The 16,665-nt window shown below is 37.2% G+C and overlaps 1 protein-coding gene across 5 annotated transcripts in view; it reads right to left on the reverse strand.

The window, feature by feature from the left end:
• Positions 1-16,665, reverse strand: part of LOC116473207 (rab GTPase-activating protein 1-like) — a 435,590-nt gene that overhangs the window by 269,964 nt on the left and 148,961 nt on the right. For all 5 annotated transcript variants that reach the window (XR_009214608.1, XM_058443073.1, XM_058443070.1 and 2 more), the window contains one exon: positions 6,095-6,245. Coding sequence is in view for 4 of the 5 variants with exons in the window: in XM_058443073.1 (XP_058299056.1) it covers positions 6,095-6,245 (151 nt within the window). In the remaining variant the exon portion in view is untranslated. The remainder of the gene's footprint in view (positions 1-6,094; positions 6,246-16,665) is intronic.

The following is a 16,665-nucleotide window of genomic DNA, read 5'->3' on the forward strand; positions in this document are numbered from 1 at the left end:
CTACCCAAATCTCATTTGAATTGTGGTTCCCATAATCCTCATGTGTCGTGGGAGGGACCAGGTGGAGATAACTGAATCATAGGGGCGGTTTACCCCACGGTGTTCTCGTGATAGTGAGTTCCCATGAGATCTGATGGTTTTATAAGAATCTGGTGGCCGGGCGCGGTGGCTCACGCTTGTAATCCCAGCACTTTGGGAGGCCGAGGCGGGCGGATCACGAGGTCAGGAGATCGAGACCACGGTGAAACCCCGTCTCTACTAAAAATACAAAAAAAAATAGCCGGGCGTGGTGGCGGGCGCCTGTAGTCCCAGCTACTTGGAGGCTGAGGCAGGAGAATGGCGTGAACCCGGGAGGCGGAGCTTGCAGTGAGCCGAGATTGCGCCACTGCACTCCAGCCTGGGCGACAGCGAGACTCCGTCTCAAAAAAAAAAAAAAAAAAAAAAAAAAAAAAAAAGAATCTGGCATTTCCCCTGCTCATTCTTCTCCTTCCTGCCACCATGAGAAGAAGGATGTGTTAGCTTCCCTTTCCGCCACGATTGTAAATTTGCTGAGGCCTCCCAGCCCTGTGAAACTGTGAGTCAATTAAACCTCTTTCCTTTATAAATTGCCCAGTCTCAGGTAGGTCCTTATAGCAGTGTGAGAACAGACAAATATAAAATACTTCACATTCCTTCTTCCCTGTGTAATCTGAGGCCTCTGGTAGAGTTTTTATAAAGCAATTGTTTGTTCAAGCTGAACCATTTCATTAACTAACCTTGAAATCTTGCCATTCCCTTAATAAGACAGGAAAAATTAACTGGACCAAAAGAAAGGACAAACAGCTGCTGAACCATGACCAACAAGTGCCAAATATGCAGGCACTTCTTACAGAAAATCCTCTTGAGTGTTCATGCCCTTTCCACTTAGTGACTAGTAAGCTCAGATGTATTCACCACCAAAGTACCTACATACACTCTTGGCTACAGGCACTTGTTATCTCATTGCTACCCCAAGGACAGTGAAAGGAAAAAATCATTTTTAGAAAAAATGACATTATTCATTTTAGAGCCATACATCTCTATATTGTTTGTATGAAAATGTTTTTGATAACTGTATTAACAATAGAAATAACATTAAAAACTTTAAGTTGTCATAGATTTATAAGCTGAATGTGAAAATATTTATTATACTAACTGAATTACACATTGCTAATCAATCTCAAGTGGCAATTAGTAAATATTTACAGTTCTAAAGTAAATTAAGTTTACATATATTTTGAGAATAATTCATTCCATAATAGATCTCAACTAGTGTCACTATTAAGAGGCAGTTGGGGAACAGAAAGGTAGTTCTCTACTCAGTACCTATTTTCTCTTTCCTGTTTACAAAAAGCCTAGATTTTGGGGGGTAGAGGGGTGAATCAATGTGTCTATCTTTAAAAAAACATTTCTAGTTTTCCATGAAGATAGTAGCCAGAATCCTGGTCAAGAATATATAAATGGAGTTGTTGTTTGGTGCTTAAGAAAAACTCTTTAAAAGGGTGATAGACTTGGTTCAGAAATGCCAAAGAGAGGTCTAGCCTTTTTTCCAACCCACGGACGGTAACCTTTTAACCCTTGAAATTTCCTGAATAACAGGATTGTTATTTGTGGTGGGCCCCTCTAACCACATCTGATAGTTTATGTTAATCAGATGATTCATGGTAAGCCCCCAGATAGCTTACACTAAGAATAAGACTCATGACATAGGCTGGCCAAGCCACAAAGACCAACCATGTGATTAGAGCACTGGGGCTTTGAGCCACACAACAGCCCCAATGTGATATGGTTTGGCTGTGTCCCTACCTTCTTTTCCTCTGGGGAGGAAAGAAGGGGAGCCTAGAGATTGAGTTCTACCAGGTAGGTAATGATCCAATCAATCATGCCTATGTAATAAAGCTCCATTAAAAACTCTGGACACCAAAACTAGGTGAGCTTCCTGATTGGCAATACTCCAAGTGTATATTGCTACATATTGATGCTAGGCAGGTAATGAGCCCTTGAGGATAATGCCAGGAGGGTAACATCTGTGAGAATAATGGAAGCTTCACATTTGGAATCCTCCTAGTCCCACATTCTGCCCTATACATCTCTTCCTTTGGCTGGTTCAGATTTGTATCTTTTTGCTACTAAAAAAACAAACAAAAAAACAAACAAAAAAAACACTAAACTACAATTTTAAGTACAGCACTTTACTGAGTTCTGTGAGTTATTCTTGCAAATTATCAAACCTGAGGAAGTCTGTGAGGATCTACAAGTTTGAAGCTAGTTGGTCTGAAGTTAGGGTGGCACTAAGAACCCCCAAATTGTGGCTGATGTCAGAAGTCTTGAACAAAGCTGGCAGTCTGGAGGACTGGGTTCTCAGCCTCAAGTTTGGCTACCTGGAGTAGATTTTGTTTCTCTTTTCTTCTTTTCTAAATGTAATGCTGGATGTAGAAAAGCCATCTTGTGACAACAAGTAGACAAATATATGCCAAGTGTATCAGACAGGGTTTAATCAGGTAAACTATTTCAAAAAAGATGTAATGCAGGAATGAAGGTCCTTAAACACTGAAAGAGCTGGAAGGGCAAAAGACTGAAGACTGAACATCCTGCTGTAGCAGTCTTTTGCCCTTCCAGCTCTTTAGGTGTGTCACCACAGCTATAGTCCAGAGAATCAGGAGGTTGCTGTGGCCACTCAGGATAGGAAACCACAGGAAACAGGAACCCCAGAGTGAAGGCAAGTGATTGAGAATGAAATGCCCAGAGGCAGATGCAAAAACCTCATAACTGGTGAAGCCCAGGTATCTGCCAACCACACTGCCAGAGAAAATATGGCTTTTGCCTCCCTGCAATCTTCACTGGCAGAAAGTAAATCACAGCTAGAACTCCAGAGGGAAGAAATCTAAAAAATGTAATTTATCAGCCTCCAAGTATCTTCCATATATTTTATTCAATGAAAATGATTTTTGCCATTCTGTTTTTTGTGGTTTGAGACTGGGTCTCACTCTGTCACCCTAGCTGAACTGAAGTCTGATGGCACAATCACAGCCCACTGCAGCCTCGATCTCCTGGGCTCAAGCAATCCTCCCATCTCAGCCTCTCAAACAGCTGGGACCACAGGTATGTGCAACCACACCCAGCTAATTTTTTTTTTTTTTTTTTGTAGAGACAGGGTCTCACTATGTAGCCTAGGCTGGTCTTGAAATCGTGGGCTCAAGCCATTCTCCCACCTCGACCTTCCAAACTGTTGGAATTACAGGCATGAGCCACTGAGCCCAGCCCTATCTCTTGATCTTAAAGTATTTTTTGCAAGTTGTATAGTTAAAACTACCATGGTGCTTGGTATAAATGACAAAAATTTTCTCACTATATGAACATATACTGTTTATCAAGAATTCATAGATAATATCATGGGATGGTATTCTTTACATTTTTCCCTTAAAATTTTTAAAGGTATGAATTATGAAAGCCTCTTAGTGAAAAAACGGGTATGGCAGTTACCTCCTACCCCATGGCAGCCAATAAAAGTATATAATTTAGTTTATTATTTACATGAAAAAGTAATCTGATACCCAGAGTTATGATCTCTGAAAATTTCAATCAGATACTCCATCGATAAAAACTTCTAGGCATAAATATCTAACATATATATATTTATCATGTACAAGTACTACTATACTAATATATTATAAAGCACAGAAATTTAGATAGGATGTAAAAAAGATAATTAAAAATGCTATAAAATACTATTCAATATTGAATATGGATCTTTTTGTGTGTAAAATTTTTCTATTGTGTTAAACATAACAAAATTCACCATTTAGAAGTGTACAATTCAGTGGTTTTTAGTATATTCATAATCTTGAGCAACTGTCACCACCATCTAATTCCAGAATATTTCCATCATCTAAAAACAAACCCCATATATCTGTTAGCAGTGACCCACAATTCCTTTTTCCTCCAACCCCTGGCAACTATTAGTCTACTTTCTGTCTCTATAGGTTTGCCTATTCTAAACATCTTCTATAAAAATAATCATAAAATATGGGTCACTATTTTTAATATGTTTGTTATAGCAGTTTATAAAACAACAATGAAAACTTGTTTCTGCATCAATTTTTTGATTCATGGTTTTGTTATCATACTAAAAAAGACAAAGATCCACAGACCCAAGTAGACGTACATCATTTTTTCAGTCCCACTCATCAATCATTTTGTTGAAATTTGGCTAGGAAATATCTACTTTCTCTAGGTACTCTTTCTTTCTTTTTTTAGAGACAGGGTCTTGCTATGTTGCCCAAGCCAGAGTGTAGTGGCTAGTCACAGGTGCAAGTTCCTGGCCTCAGGCAGTCCTCCCACTTCAGCCTCTCAATAGCTGAGACTCCAGGCATATGCCACCACACCAGTTTCTAGATATTCACATGAACAAATCAGAAGGTGTTGTGTTTATATGCTTTTAACAATCAGTTCCAAATTCTCTGCAACTACTTGTATAAGTTTTAAACATATTTAAAGTTTCTGATTCCAGGTTTTTAAGTGTGAAGATGTAAGAGTTTTTATAGTGATGCATGTTATTTCAATGAAAAAAATCACAGAGGTGTTTAAATTGCCATGTTTCAAAATGTCCATCTCTGTAACATGAGTTTGTTTCCAAAAGTAGTTGCTTTGTCATTCATTATCATAATATTAATTCTTCCCTGAAGGAACATATTAAATTTAAAAAAAAATTGACATGCAGCATCCTGTGATAGTAATCTTTTTAAGCCGATCACACATTTTATGAGGATTAAGTTACACCTAGATAACCTGTAAATCCACTTAATCTAACACATGCAAACTGCAAGAAACCTATAATATTTTGGAAGTTGATATACGAGTGTGAGCCCCACAATTATTCCTCCAAAGTGTGCAAGTTCTATTCTTCCCTAAGGTCACTCCTGAACCATGTGGGACCAGTGGCCACTGGACCCAAGGACCTCATAAGGCCTCAGTACTATGGCACACCAAATATTAGTACAGCTTAGTATCCTTTGGTGTACTTATTTAAAAGAAATACAAATGGAACTTTGGACATTTTTTCCCACACACCAATGGATCATCCTGCATATTCCAATGTAGAGGCCATCAATCTTTAAAAAAAAAAAAAAAAAAAAAAAGTTAAATTAAAAAAAAACTGAATTCAGCAGTGATAATTATACTAGGCACTCAGAAAATATTTATGGAAGGGAAGGAGGCGAAGAGGAAAGAAAAGTAAAAAGAAATTACAGCAGATAAAAAGTTCTAAATGTTCATACAGTCTGAGGAACAAAGTCTTGATTGTAAAAATCTCATTTATGAGGAGAGGTTCTTTTTTTTTTTGAGACGGAGTCTCGCTCTGTCACCCAGGCTGGAGTGCAGTGGCGTGATCTCGGCTCACTGCAAGTTCCACCTCCCGGGTTCACGCCATTCTCCTGCCGAGGAGAGGTTCTTTTAAATGAAAAAATAAAATTTTACTATTATTTTAAAATACAGTATTTAGAGTAGATTAAGTAATTAGGTGGTGAGACCTAGGGTGGTGAGTACAGGGTCAAGACCAACACCTACCTTTACTTATGCTCTAAAACCAGGTATTTAGACATAAGCAAAGGAATTTACAGTGGAACCAAGGGCCCCTGACAGAAAAAGGGCAAGTATCTACATTATTTAAATGTAAGGTGACATAAGCACAGAAGAATTTTTAATTTCATTTTAATGTTATTGTAAAATTATACTAGAGTAACTATGTATGATTATAACTATATAAATCTCATACAATTAAAAAAGGTTAATTGAAAAGTTAGAAAACACTTGAAATATAAATATATTCCAATTTGGTAAACAGCTATTATAAAATCATTTGAATGAAAAGATAAAAACCAAGGCATACAGTGTTCATAGATGACTAAGTGCATTGTTTACCACCACAAGTGTTCAGAACAAAAGGTAGAAGTACTGACTTCACGACCTCAATATATTCATGAAGAAGCTCAAAGCATTTATGGCTTATGGGAGCTGTGAAAACTGGGATTTATTTAATAGGTCATCCAATGAAAATAATATGAAAAGAACTTCCTACCTTTGTGATAAGAATTCGGTATCTATCCAGCATTGCCTGGTTGTCATGGCAGCCTGCCAATAACTGCCATACCTCTGCCCTCAATGCTTCAGGGACACCACTCTTCACCAGAGTAGACAGCCCTTTCGGTCGTGCACCAAGGTTACTGTGCCTGAGAAGACAAGAAAATAATCCATTCACACTCCCTTTACAACTCCTGAACTGCTGTTGCTATGAAAAGTATACTAGTTTATATAAAAGTGTAAGCTTGGGTCAAGAGAAAACGGTTTGTGGGCGGGGGGGGCATTAAACAATAGTACTGCTTAAGCTCAGTTATATCTTCAGTTTTTTTCTTGATCTCATCTTCTTTTTGGTGAACTAGGTAATTCTACCTCTAGGAAAAGCTTTTTCCTCTTCCCATTTACTTTTAAAAATCATCCTATGGACTTACTCATAATAATTAATGTGTCAGTTATATATTGCTAGGCAACATTTCAAGGCATAAAAAGAACCATCTGAATCCCCTGAAATGAATGTACAGCAAGCTGAACAATGATGTGTGGTAGGAAATAGGGTTCAGGAAATGATGTTGAAAACGGATCATAGGCCTATCACACCTTGACTATACCCACTTCTCTGAGGCCACGCTGAGCTGGGCCAAGTACCAAGGACAGGCTCCACAGTATAGAAGGCATAAGGCATACATATTATAGTCAAGTTTTATGTGGCGGCCACATCCTGACTCCAAGGTCCTCCAGGAAGCCCTATCTCTTGATGACCTAACTTGGAATTCTTTGTTCCAGCATAAACTTAGATATCAATGAACCTCCAAGTTAAAACGACCTAAGATAGGTTTTCTAGTAAGAAGAGTTCATTATTGTTTACATGTCTGAATTTCTCTCCCTGACTTGTTACAACAGCAAGTGCTCATTAAAGGAAGGACTTAACCCTTTCCTACAATCACCAGAACCTACAAAACAACTCCAACTTGCTGGGGAAGCAACATATACTTATCAGGCTTTACCACATCCCAAAGGTGTGCAGCGTCAGAACAAAGGCAAAGATCTCTCCTCCTAAAATCAACGATCACAACATAGTAAATATGCTACTATGCCCATCTGACCAAGAAACTGAATTGCATATCTCAATATTGTGAATATAATTTCATTTGTCATCTTTTTCCTGGTGCCTAGCTTGAATCTGGAACTATACTCTATGCCTTTTTGCTCAGACTTTACTTCTATTTGCCGCTCACTTTTCATTTCTTAGAGCTGACTCTGATGCAACCACTGGGACTCCAAACCTTGACAATGTACTCTGGTTTGATCTAACACCCCAGGCTCTGGTTTCAAGTTTTGAGCCTCAAAAGTCATAGAATCCAAATGTCTATTTTCTGAAACTGGCCTCCCACCTACTTCACTAGATTATACACACTCTTCTACCTCTAGCTCAAACCCCAGTATTGGCATACCTTCTTCTGAAAATATATTCCTTGCTTTCCCCATACTGTCATAATTGGGCTATTTCAGAAAAAAACTAAAACTTCCACAACTGAAACAAGTTCAAGTAAACTCATCCCATTAATAATTTTAGTAAACCATCAGATTTAATGGTTTCTTTTAGCCTTTTCTAGCTAAGCTTTTGTATTGTTGGGTTAGAGAAACTAAGTTGATAATACTGATGGGCTTGAAGCAAAAATAAACTAGAGAAAGGCAGAGTTTATATGATTTAACATGCTACCATACCTTAAAATAACAGTTATGCTGCCAAGTGACAAAAGCAAGTTTCAAATTAGTAAATAGGTGCTAGTTTACATAACCACTATTTTGAAACCTGCTTTTAGACATGCATAGAAAAATAATATGGAAGAATATACTCCAAAATATCTGTGTAATAGAATCAAGAGGGAAAGTAGCCCTTTTATTTTCCTATGCTGTTTGGAATATTTATAATGATTTTAAACTCTTTTATAATCATAAAACACAAGAAGTCATTTCAATTCTTTAAACTTCTCTCATGACTTTAAATTAAAACATAATTTTAGTTAATTTGGAAAAACATCATAGATAATTATGCTTCACAAAATATGTCAAGTAGAAGAAGAGTATTAATTATTCTTCAGAAGACTTCCACCTGAATAAACTATTTGACAAGGAATATTATGCCACAAGACAGCCAGGATTAGTCATAAAAGGATCTTTTGGTAATTTAATGTTTGGCTCTGATTATACTTTTGAATAGGAAAAACATATGGGTTAAGGGTATTAGTATAGAAAAATGGGTTAATTAAAAGCAATGATGTACAAAGAGCAAAGGTCATTTCCTCTCAAATTAAATGCAGAATATTCTGAATTATGAGTCCAATAATTTATAATATCATGTAAGGGAAATCCAAAGTAGTTAAATATAGTATATGTTACATGTTATATAGACATCAGCAAGTCATCACTGTGTCTCTACAGCTATTAAAACTCCAATAAATTAAACTAATTAAAACTCCATGTGAAAGAATCCTTTCTTGGCTGAGCACAGTGGCTCATGTCCATAATCCCAGCACTTTGGGAGACCAAAGCAGGCAGATCGTTTGAGCCCAGGAGTTCAGACCAGTTCCAGACCAGTTTCAGACCGGGCAACATGGCAAAACCCCATCTCTAGAAAAAAAAACAAAATACAAAAAACTTAGCCGGACATGGTGGCATGTGCCTGTAGTTCCAGCTACTTGGGAGGCTGAGGTGGAGAATCACCTGAGCCTCAGAGGTTAAGACCAAATGAGCTAAGATCGCACCAGCCAGGGCATCAGAGTGAAACCCTGTCTCAAAATTTAAAAATTAAGAACATTGAAAAAAATCCTTTCTTCAATGCCATGCGTAATTCTCCATCATACTCTTACCCTGTGCAACAAATTTCAAGAGTTGGTATAGAAGCACTATCTCTATTTCTTCCCCTCCAACTCCTACCTCAATTCAGTTCAACATGGCTTCTGCAACTCTCCTTGAAAAATTTTCACTTAAATGATCTATGACTTCTCTCCATGCCCCACTGCATTCAAGACATATTTTCAGTCCTTTCACTTTGACCAATCTGTTTCCCTTGGCTTCAGCGACAAAGCACTACCTCTTTATCCACCTTCACAAACTCCATTGTTGATTGCTTCTCCTCTATTAACCTCTTAAGGGTTTAAAGTTCTCTCTCTTTACTCTTGCCCTTCTCTTTCATTCTCGTCTGTAGGCATTATCACCTATAAACATGTATCCCAAGTTCCAGAAGCTCAAAGTCAGTATGCCCAAGTCTGAACTCAGTTTCTTCTCCCTAAACCTGGTCGTTTTCCAGGGTATTCCACCTCAGAAATTGTTACCACACTCCACCCAAACTGGAAACCTAGGAATTATTTTTGCCCCATCATCTATTACTAATCCACCACCAAGTCCAATATATCTTATTTTCTCAACTTCTACAAAGTTCATGCACTTCCATCTCAACTGCAACCAACTTTATCCTCCCCAGACCTTTGCAATAGCCTCCTAACATTCACTGGACCTACTACAACATATTTCCAACATTGTAGGCAGAATGAAAATAACAAGCAGCTTGATTAAATATTCGGTTGGCCCAGATTATTTTGTATAATGATTTAACTGTGATATTTCATATAATGATATATAATAATATAATGATTTAACTATATTTTAAAGTTTGAATATCTCTTCCTAGACATGCATACACACATACATACACATACTCCTTAAGATTAATAGTCAACAGTCCCCAATGAATACTTTACCATAATATAATCTAACTCAATTGACATTCAGTTTCTAGCTGACCCTCAGCCACTTGTTTGGCCAGGCATAATGAAAATGTCTTTTCTCCTCTCTTAAAAATCAAAGCACTATTTATCTTTAGAGACTTACATTTAAAAAGAACTGGGTCACTCATAACACTGCTTAATTAACAGCCTTATTTTACTGGTTATCCCAAGTAACAGTACAGCAATTATACTGCATACAGCACCCTATCACTTGAGAAGTACTAATAAATATTAAGCCAGATGCTGCTAGTATATATCTATGACCAGAGAAGATCCAAATAAATAAAACAGAAATGTATAAAAATAATCATTGCTTTCAATATTTCTGATTAAAATGTAATTACACATTGCCATTGCTTTGATACATTAACTGCAGCTATCAGGAACTTGAAAATAGGCAACTAGTTATGATACATGCTGAACTCTATCCTAGAAACAAGATGGATACCTAATACAATTATTTTTAAAGTCATACATAAATCAAATATCTATTAATCATACAGTAATTGGCTAGGTTTTTTTTTTTTTTTTTTTTTTGAGACGGAGTCTTGCTCTGTCGCCCAGGCTGGAGTGCAGTGGCGCAGTCTCGGCTCACTGCAAGCTCCGCCTCCCAGGTTCATGCCATTCTCCTGCCTCAGCCTCTCCGAGTAGCTGGGACTACAGGCGCCCGCCACCACGCCCGGCTAATTTTTTGTATTTTTAGTAGAGACAGGGTTTCACTGTGGTCTCGATCTCCTGACCTCGTGATCCGCCCGCCTCGGCCTCCCAAAGTGCTGGGATTACAAGCGTGAGCCACCGCGCCCGGCAATTGGCTAGGTTTTAATGCATGAATAGAAACTCCACAATGGCAAGAATCTTTGTCTTCTTTACTTATATATCTTAAGCACCTAAAAACAGTGCCCCACATATAAAAGGCATTTAATACATTTTTGGTAAGTGAATGAATATAATTATGAAATGAAATTAATATGTCAATTACTAAAGCTAAACAAAAAAGAATGCTTTTTTAGAAGCAAACATTCTCACTGAATTTAATAGGATCAAAAAAATGTCATGGACTCATCTAGTGGATTTCCTTTGCTTTCAAAGAGGATTTTCTTGAAACTACTTAGGCATAAAAGAACTCTACTTTTAAAGGTGTCTATTGGGGGGATAAAATTTCAAAGGGAAAGAGTTATTTCTAACCAAAACAGCAGAAAAAGCAAGAGATGAGGGGGATAAAAGTCATTGAATGTAACCACTGAAAAGTCACCAATGGAATTACAGAAATTTTGATAGGAGATGGAAGTAGGTGGCTATGTATCAATTTTCTCTCATTCAATAAAAAAGAATGACCGATTTGAAGGTGACTTTACTTGATGTAATAATCCAATACCAATTTTTTTCCTCCAATGTTCACTTAGTCTTTTTGGTTAGAAAATCTTCCTGCATATTCTTCCTGCTAAAAGTTGACTTATGGCTAAGTATTCACAGTAAGCACTATCTCTATTTTTGTCTTTAAACTTTTTCAAGTTTTCCATGCATCTCAAAACCTGAAGCAGTTGGCCGGGCGTGGTGGCTCACGCTTGTAATCCCAGCACTTTGGGAGGCCGAGGCAGGCGGATCACGAGGTCAGGAGATCGAGACCACGGTGAAACCCCGTCTCTACTAAAAATACAAAAAATTAGCTGGGCGTGGTGGCGGGCGCCTGTACTCCCAGCTACTCGGAGAGGCTGAGGCAGGAGAATGGCGTGAACCCGGGAGGCGGAGCTTGCAGTGAGCCGAGATTGTGCCACTGCACTCCAGCCTGGGCGACAGAGCGAGACTCCGTCTTAAAAAAAAAAACCTGAAGCAGTTATCCAGATATTATTCTGCCTAATCCTTTATTTAAATAATAGTTAAATCATCAGCATTACCATTCTGAATATATTCAACATATAAAAGAAATCTTGCTACCACTTTTAGTTTTGTTTTTACAAGTTCTCCTATCCCAAATGTTTTCTCTCTCTCTCTCTCAACCTTTCTTTCTTTAGCTCATGTGCTTTCTTCATGTAGTTATTTCTTCAATACACCTTTATCTCCAGTCTGTTATAAAGACCTCCAGTACTGAACTTTTTATACAGTCTGTTCTTAGTTTTCTTTTCTATATTATTTTTATTTTTTCTAATGATTTCAAATTAGTATTGAAATGTTTTTCCTTTACATCTTTCTGATAGTGCATTTAATTATAAGAATTCTGACTTTATTCATGTCTTGCTTTTTTAATAGAATGATCTAGCTATTTAAGAGTAAGTTCAAAATATTTTCAAACACGTTTAAAATTTCACTGAGCATACATACTGTATCCTAACTTTAAAAAATATTTCCCCAAAGCACAAAGTGTAGGACTCCACATGACAGGTGCTTTACCTACATAAATCACAAAAATGTCTATATATAAATGCCTACCTATTTTTCCCAAGACTTAGGAAATTTCTAAATCGAATGTTTCAAAAAGAAATTTGAGCACAATTAAAAATAATTGACAATCCTTGTATAAAAGACTTAGTAGTTTATACTTCCGTAGTTTACACAAATGCTACCCTTTTCATATCATGACATAATTATAATAATGGCCCAAATAAAAAAAATTTGAATTGTAAAAAATCCAACAAGTTTTCTAAAGGTCTAAGAATCAATTATGTTAGTTTTTTAAAACAGTTCCCTCAGACCTTTAAACGATTTCCTAAAGTCCATTAATAAAAATATTATTAGAAATATTTTATTTCTGAAAAAAATGTACACTGAATTTCAGCTGAGAAACCCTGTCAATTCTACCTCAAAAGTCTTTTCCCATTTGGAGCCTCGTCTCCGTACATAGGGCCAGTGAGTTTGCTATAAATATCATCAACCCATGCAATTACCTCCCAATTTGTTTCTCTGTTAATCAATGTTCTTCCTACTCCAATATTACCTTCCAAAAAAAAAAAAAAAAAACCCAATGGGAATCTCAGCTTAAAGAAATTTGTTAGATATTGTCTTTATTGAAGTTGGGCAGTGGGCACATGAGACTTCATTGTATTATTTTATTTCTGTGTACATTCAAAAATTTCCATTGGGTCTACAATGCTTACAGAAGGATTTACTGATTATATCACAATTTTCTGTTTAAAGGTCTACATGCCTCTATAACATGGTAAACCTTGAGGGTAGAAACTATCCTTACTCATCTTTAAATCAGCAGTGTCTGTTAAAGTCCCTAAGAAAGAATAGATGATTAAGATTTAAAAGTTGAATGAATGAATGAAGTGATTGTTTTACAGGAAAAAAGTGGTCAAGAAATGTGAAACAGCCTCAGTGTTTCAGTCACTTTATTAAATAATCTCTTATGAGTATGCATTCCCAACTACATTGATTATAAACCTCAAAGGTAGAAACTATGTTGTTTTCTATGTATCTCTAAGAGTCTAAGATGATGCCTCATAAATTTATATTGAAGCAAGTAGTAAATCTTGCATTTTAGAAACTGAGTGGAGATCTCTATTTGGCTGTTTATTTAGTCATCAAAATATTTTGTTTTCTTACCCACCATACTGCCATTCTCATAATCTCTCTTCAAAATCATGACTAGAAGCTTCAAGTACTGCCTGGGCCAGGGTATCGATTTTCCTAGTTTATTCACTCACTCACTAGAACTTCTACATGCTCTTATAAAAACTAATCTAGGCCGCTGCGGTGGCTCACACCTGTAATCCCAGCACTTTGAGAAGCCAAGGCAGGCAGATCACGAGGTCAGGAGTTCAAGACCAGCCCGGCCAACATGGTGAAACTCTGTCTCTACTAAAGATACAAAAAATTTAGGTAACAGACTGTACCAATATCACTTTAGGTCAAAAGTAATCTCAGTTCAAACATTAGAATGTCCATTTCCCAACCATCAAAACATAAATGTTATATTTTCTCTTTTTTCCCATCAGGTCCCGTTGTATTGGAATGGGAAGGGCCTTGTCGTTCCCCCCCTATAATATTCCTCCATTTTTCCCAGCTCGCTGTGTTTTGACTTTTCCAGGGGCAGAGGGAATTAAGGGGAAAGAATACAGTCTTTACATGCAGTCAGAACCGGCTACATAATTTTCAGGGCCCAGTACAAACATGACATGTAGAGTCCCTTGTTCAAAAAGAAGGAAAAATACGTCCCTAAAAGTACTCAAATATAAAGCTTTTTCTTGTCTATCACAGTCTGTCTCAACTTTACATGGTATTTTTCTTTGCTATTTAATGTCATCCTAAGAAAAAAATTAAATTAGTGTTATTTTACTGTTCGTCTTTACATTTTGCAATGCCTATTTTCAAAGCAAATGTAAAAGCACTTAACTTGTATGCACAGTTACTGAAATTATATAGCTTGCATTTTGCAGCTGGGACATACATGTATAGAACCATGGAAACAGTGTCCAAAACTAACTCCACTGTTTTATTCCACTTCCTGATACATGTACGTCCTACCAACACTCTCTACCTTGGGCTTATCAATGAGTAAGGAAAGATTGAAAGAAAAAGGAATTATGACTTTCTCTGTCTTTCCCTTTCCTTCTGTGTTATCATTTTTAGTGTAAATGGTTAGCTGATTCAGAAAAGTGAAATGAGTAAGAAGGAACAACTACAACCTATGTGATAGAGTTCCTTGGTTGTTTGTGTTTCTTTTATTATTATTATTATATTATTATTATTATTATACTTTAAGTTTTAGGGTACATGTGCACAATGTGCAGGTTTGTTACATATGTATCCATGTGCCATGTTTGACCTAAAGTGATATTGGTACAGTCTGTTACCTAAATGTGAGCAAAAAATTAATGGAATCAGCCCTCTACCCAGGGGAAAAGGGATTTACTCCACTAAATAAATTTTAAAAGAGGAAAAAATAAAATAAAGATACAAAAAATTAGCCAAGCGTGGTGGCTCACACCTGTAATCCCAGCTACTTGGGAGGCTGAGGCAGGAGAATCGCTTGAACCCAGGAGGTGGAGGTTGCAGTGAGCCGAGATCGCGTCATTGCACTCCAGCCTGGGCAACAAGAGCAAAACTCCATCTCAAAAAAAAAACCAGAAAACAGAAACACATACACACACACACACACACACACACACACACACACACACACACACACACCCTGTTCTGGCTCTAAAACCAGAGTGGTTTAGATTCAAAAACTGGCTCTGTCATTTACTTGATATGATCATGGGCAAATTACTTATTGGCTGTGAGATCTTGAGCAAGTTACTTAGTTGCTGCCATTATGTTTTCTGTATTTTTACACTAGCTACCTAACACAGCTATGCCTCAGTTTTCTCATCTCTAAAAGGAAGATATAATAATACCTACCTCAGAGAGCTGCTGCAACAATTAAATTAACTAACAAATGGAGAGTGCTTAGAATAGAACCTGGCACATAGTAAGTACACTGAACTGTCAGTTATTACCTCTGTAGCCATGCCTCACCTTTCCTTCTGTTACAATGAGCTATCTCTGCTCCCAAATCCAACCCCTCCACTAGTCAACATACACATCTTTTCCTGCCTATTCATCAACTTATCCTACAATTATATCCTCTTTCTCTGATGCTGTCGAATTTTCTCTGTTACATCCTTTCTAACAACATACAAACATGTTATATTACACATTTTAATAAAAAACTCTCAACCCACATCCACTTACTAATGTGTCTTCATTTCCTATCATCCTTTTATAGCAAAGCTATTTTTAAGAGCTATCTGTATCTGCTGATTTCCAATCCAGCTGGGCTTTCATTCCTGCCTCTCTATTGAAACTGTTCTTAAGATCACCAGTGACACCTAAATTGTTGAATCCAGTGGATTTCTAGGCTTCATCGGACTTCACCTATCAGCACTTGATTACTGTCTCCTTCTTGATAGACTTAGTTTACTTGATTTCTATCTTGATTCTCCTCCTACCTCACTGGTTGCGCTCTCTTGGGCTCCTTTGCCTGATCCTCCTCATACTTCCAACTCCCAAACACTGGAGTGGTCAAGGGTGCAGTCTTTGGATGATGTCTTCATCTAAACTCGCTCCGTAAGTAATCTCGCCCATTTCATTCTAACAGCTTTAAAAACCATCTATATACTGATGACTCCCAAACTCATATTTCCTTCCCTATCTTTTCCTTGAACTCAACGCTATATGAAATTGATTAACGGACACAGTCACTTGGATGTCTTAAATGCATCTCAACATCTCCAAAATCTTGATTTTATCCTCCAAAGCTCTCTTCTATATTTGAGTAAACAGCAAGTCTTCTAGTAGCTCAAGCCAAAAACTCTGACATCAGTGGCCAGTTATTTATTTTTCTCAGGCCACACAGAAAACAGAAGCAAATACAATCAGTACTCTCTTAAAATATATCCAGAATCTGATCGCATGTCAACTTCTGCTACCAGCCTGGTGCAAGACATAATTATCTCTCCCCTGGATTATTTACAATAGCATTCTACCTATTCTGCCTGCTTCCATCTTTGTTCCCTTATATTCCATTTTTCACTGGGCAGTCAGAATGATGTTTGTAAAACGGTTAAATCAAAATATCTCACCATGACATGATCAAGACACAAATTAGTCAAGTAACATTCTCAGGGTTCAAGATGAAGCCAGATACAAGATAAATGAATCTATGTGCAACCTAATGGAGAATATTATAACTTAGATTTCTTTTTTTTTTTTTTATTATACTTTAGGTTTTAGGGTACATGTGCACAATGTGCAGGTTTGTTACATATGTATCCATGTGCCATGTTGATTTCCTGCACCC

Source organism: Hylobates moloch, unplaced genomic scaffold, assembly GCF_009828535.3.
Source record: "Hylobates moloch isolate HMO894 unplaced genomic scaffold, HMol_V3 SCAFFOLD_8, whole genome shotgun sequence".
Taxonomy (NCBI): domain Eukaryota; kingdom Metazoa; phylum Chordata; class Mammalia; order Primates; family Hylobatidae; genus Hylobates; species Hylobates moloch.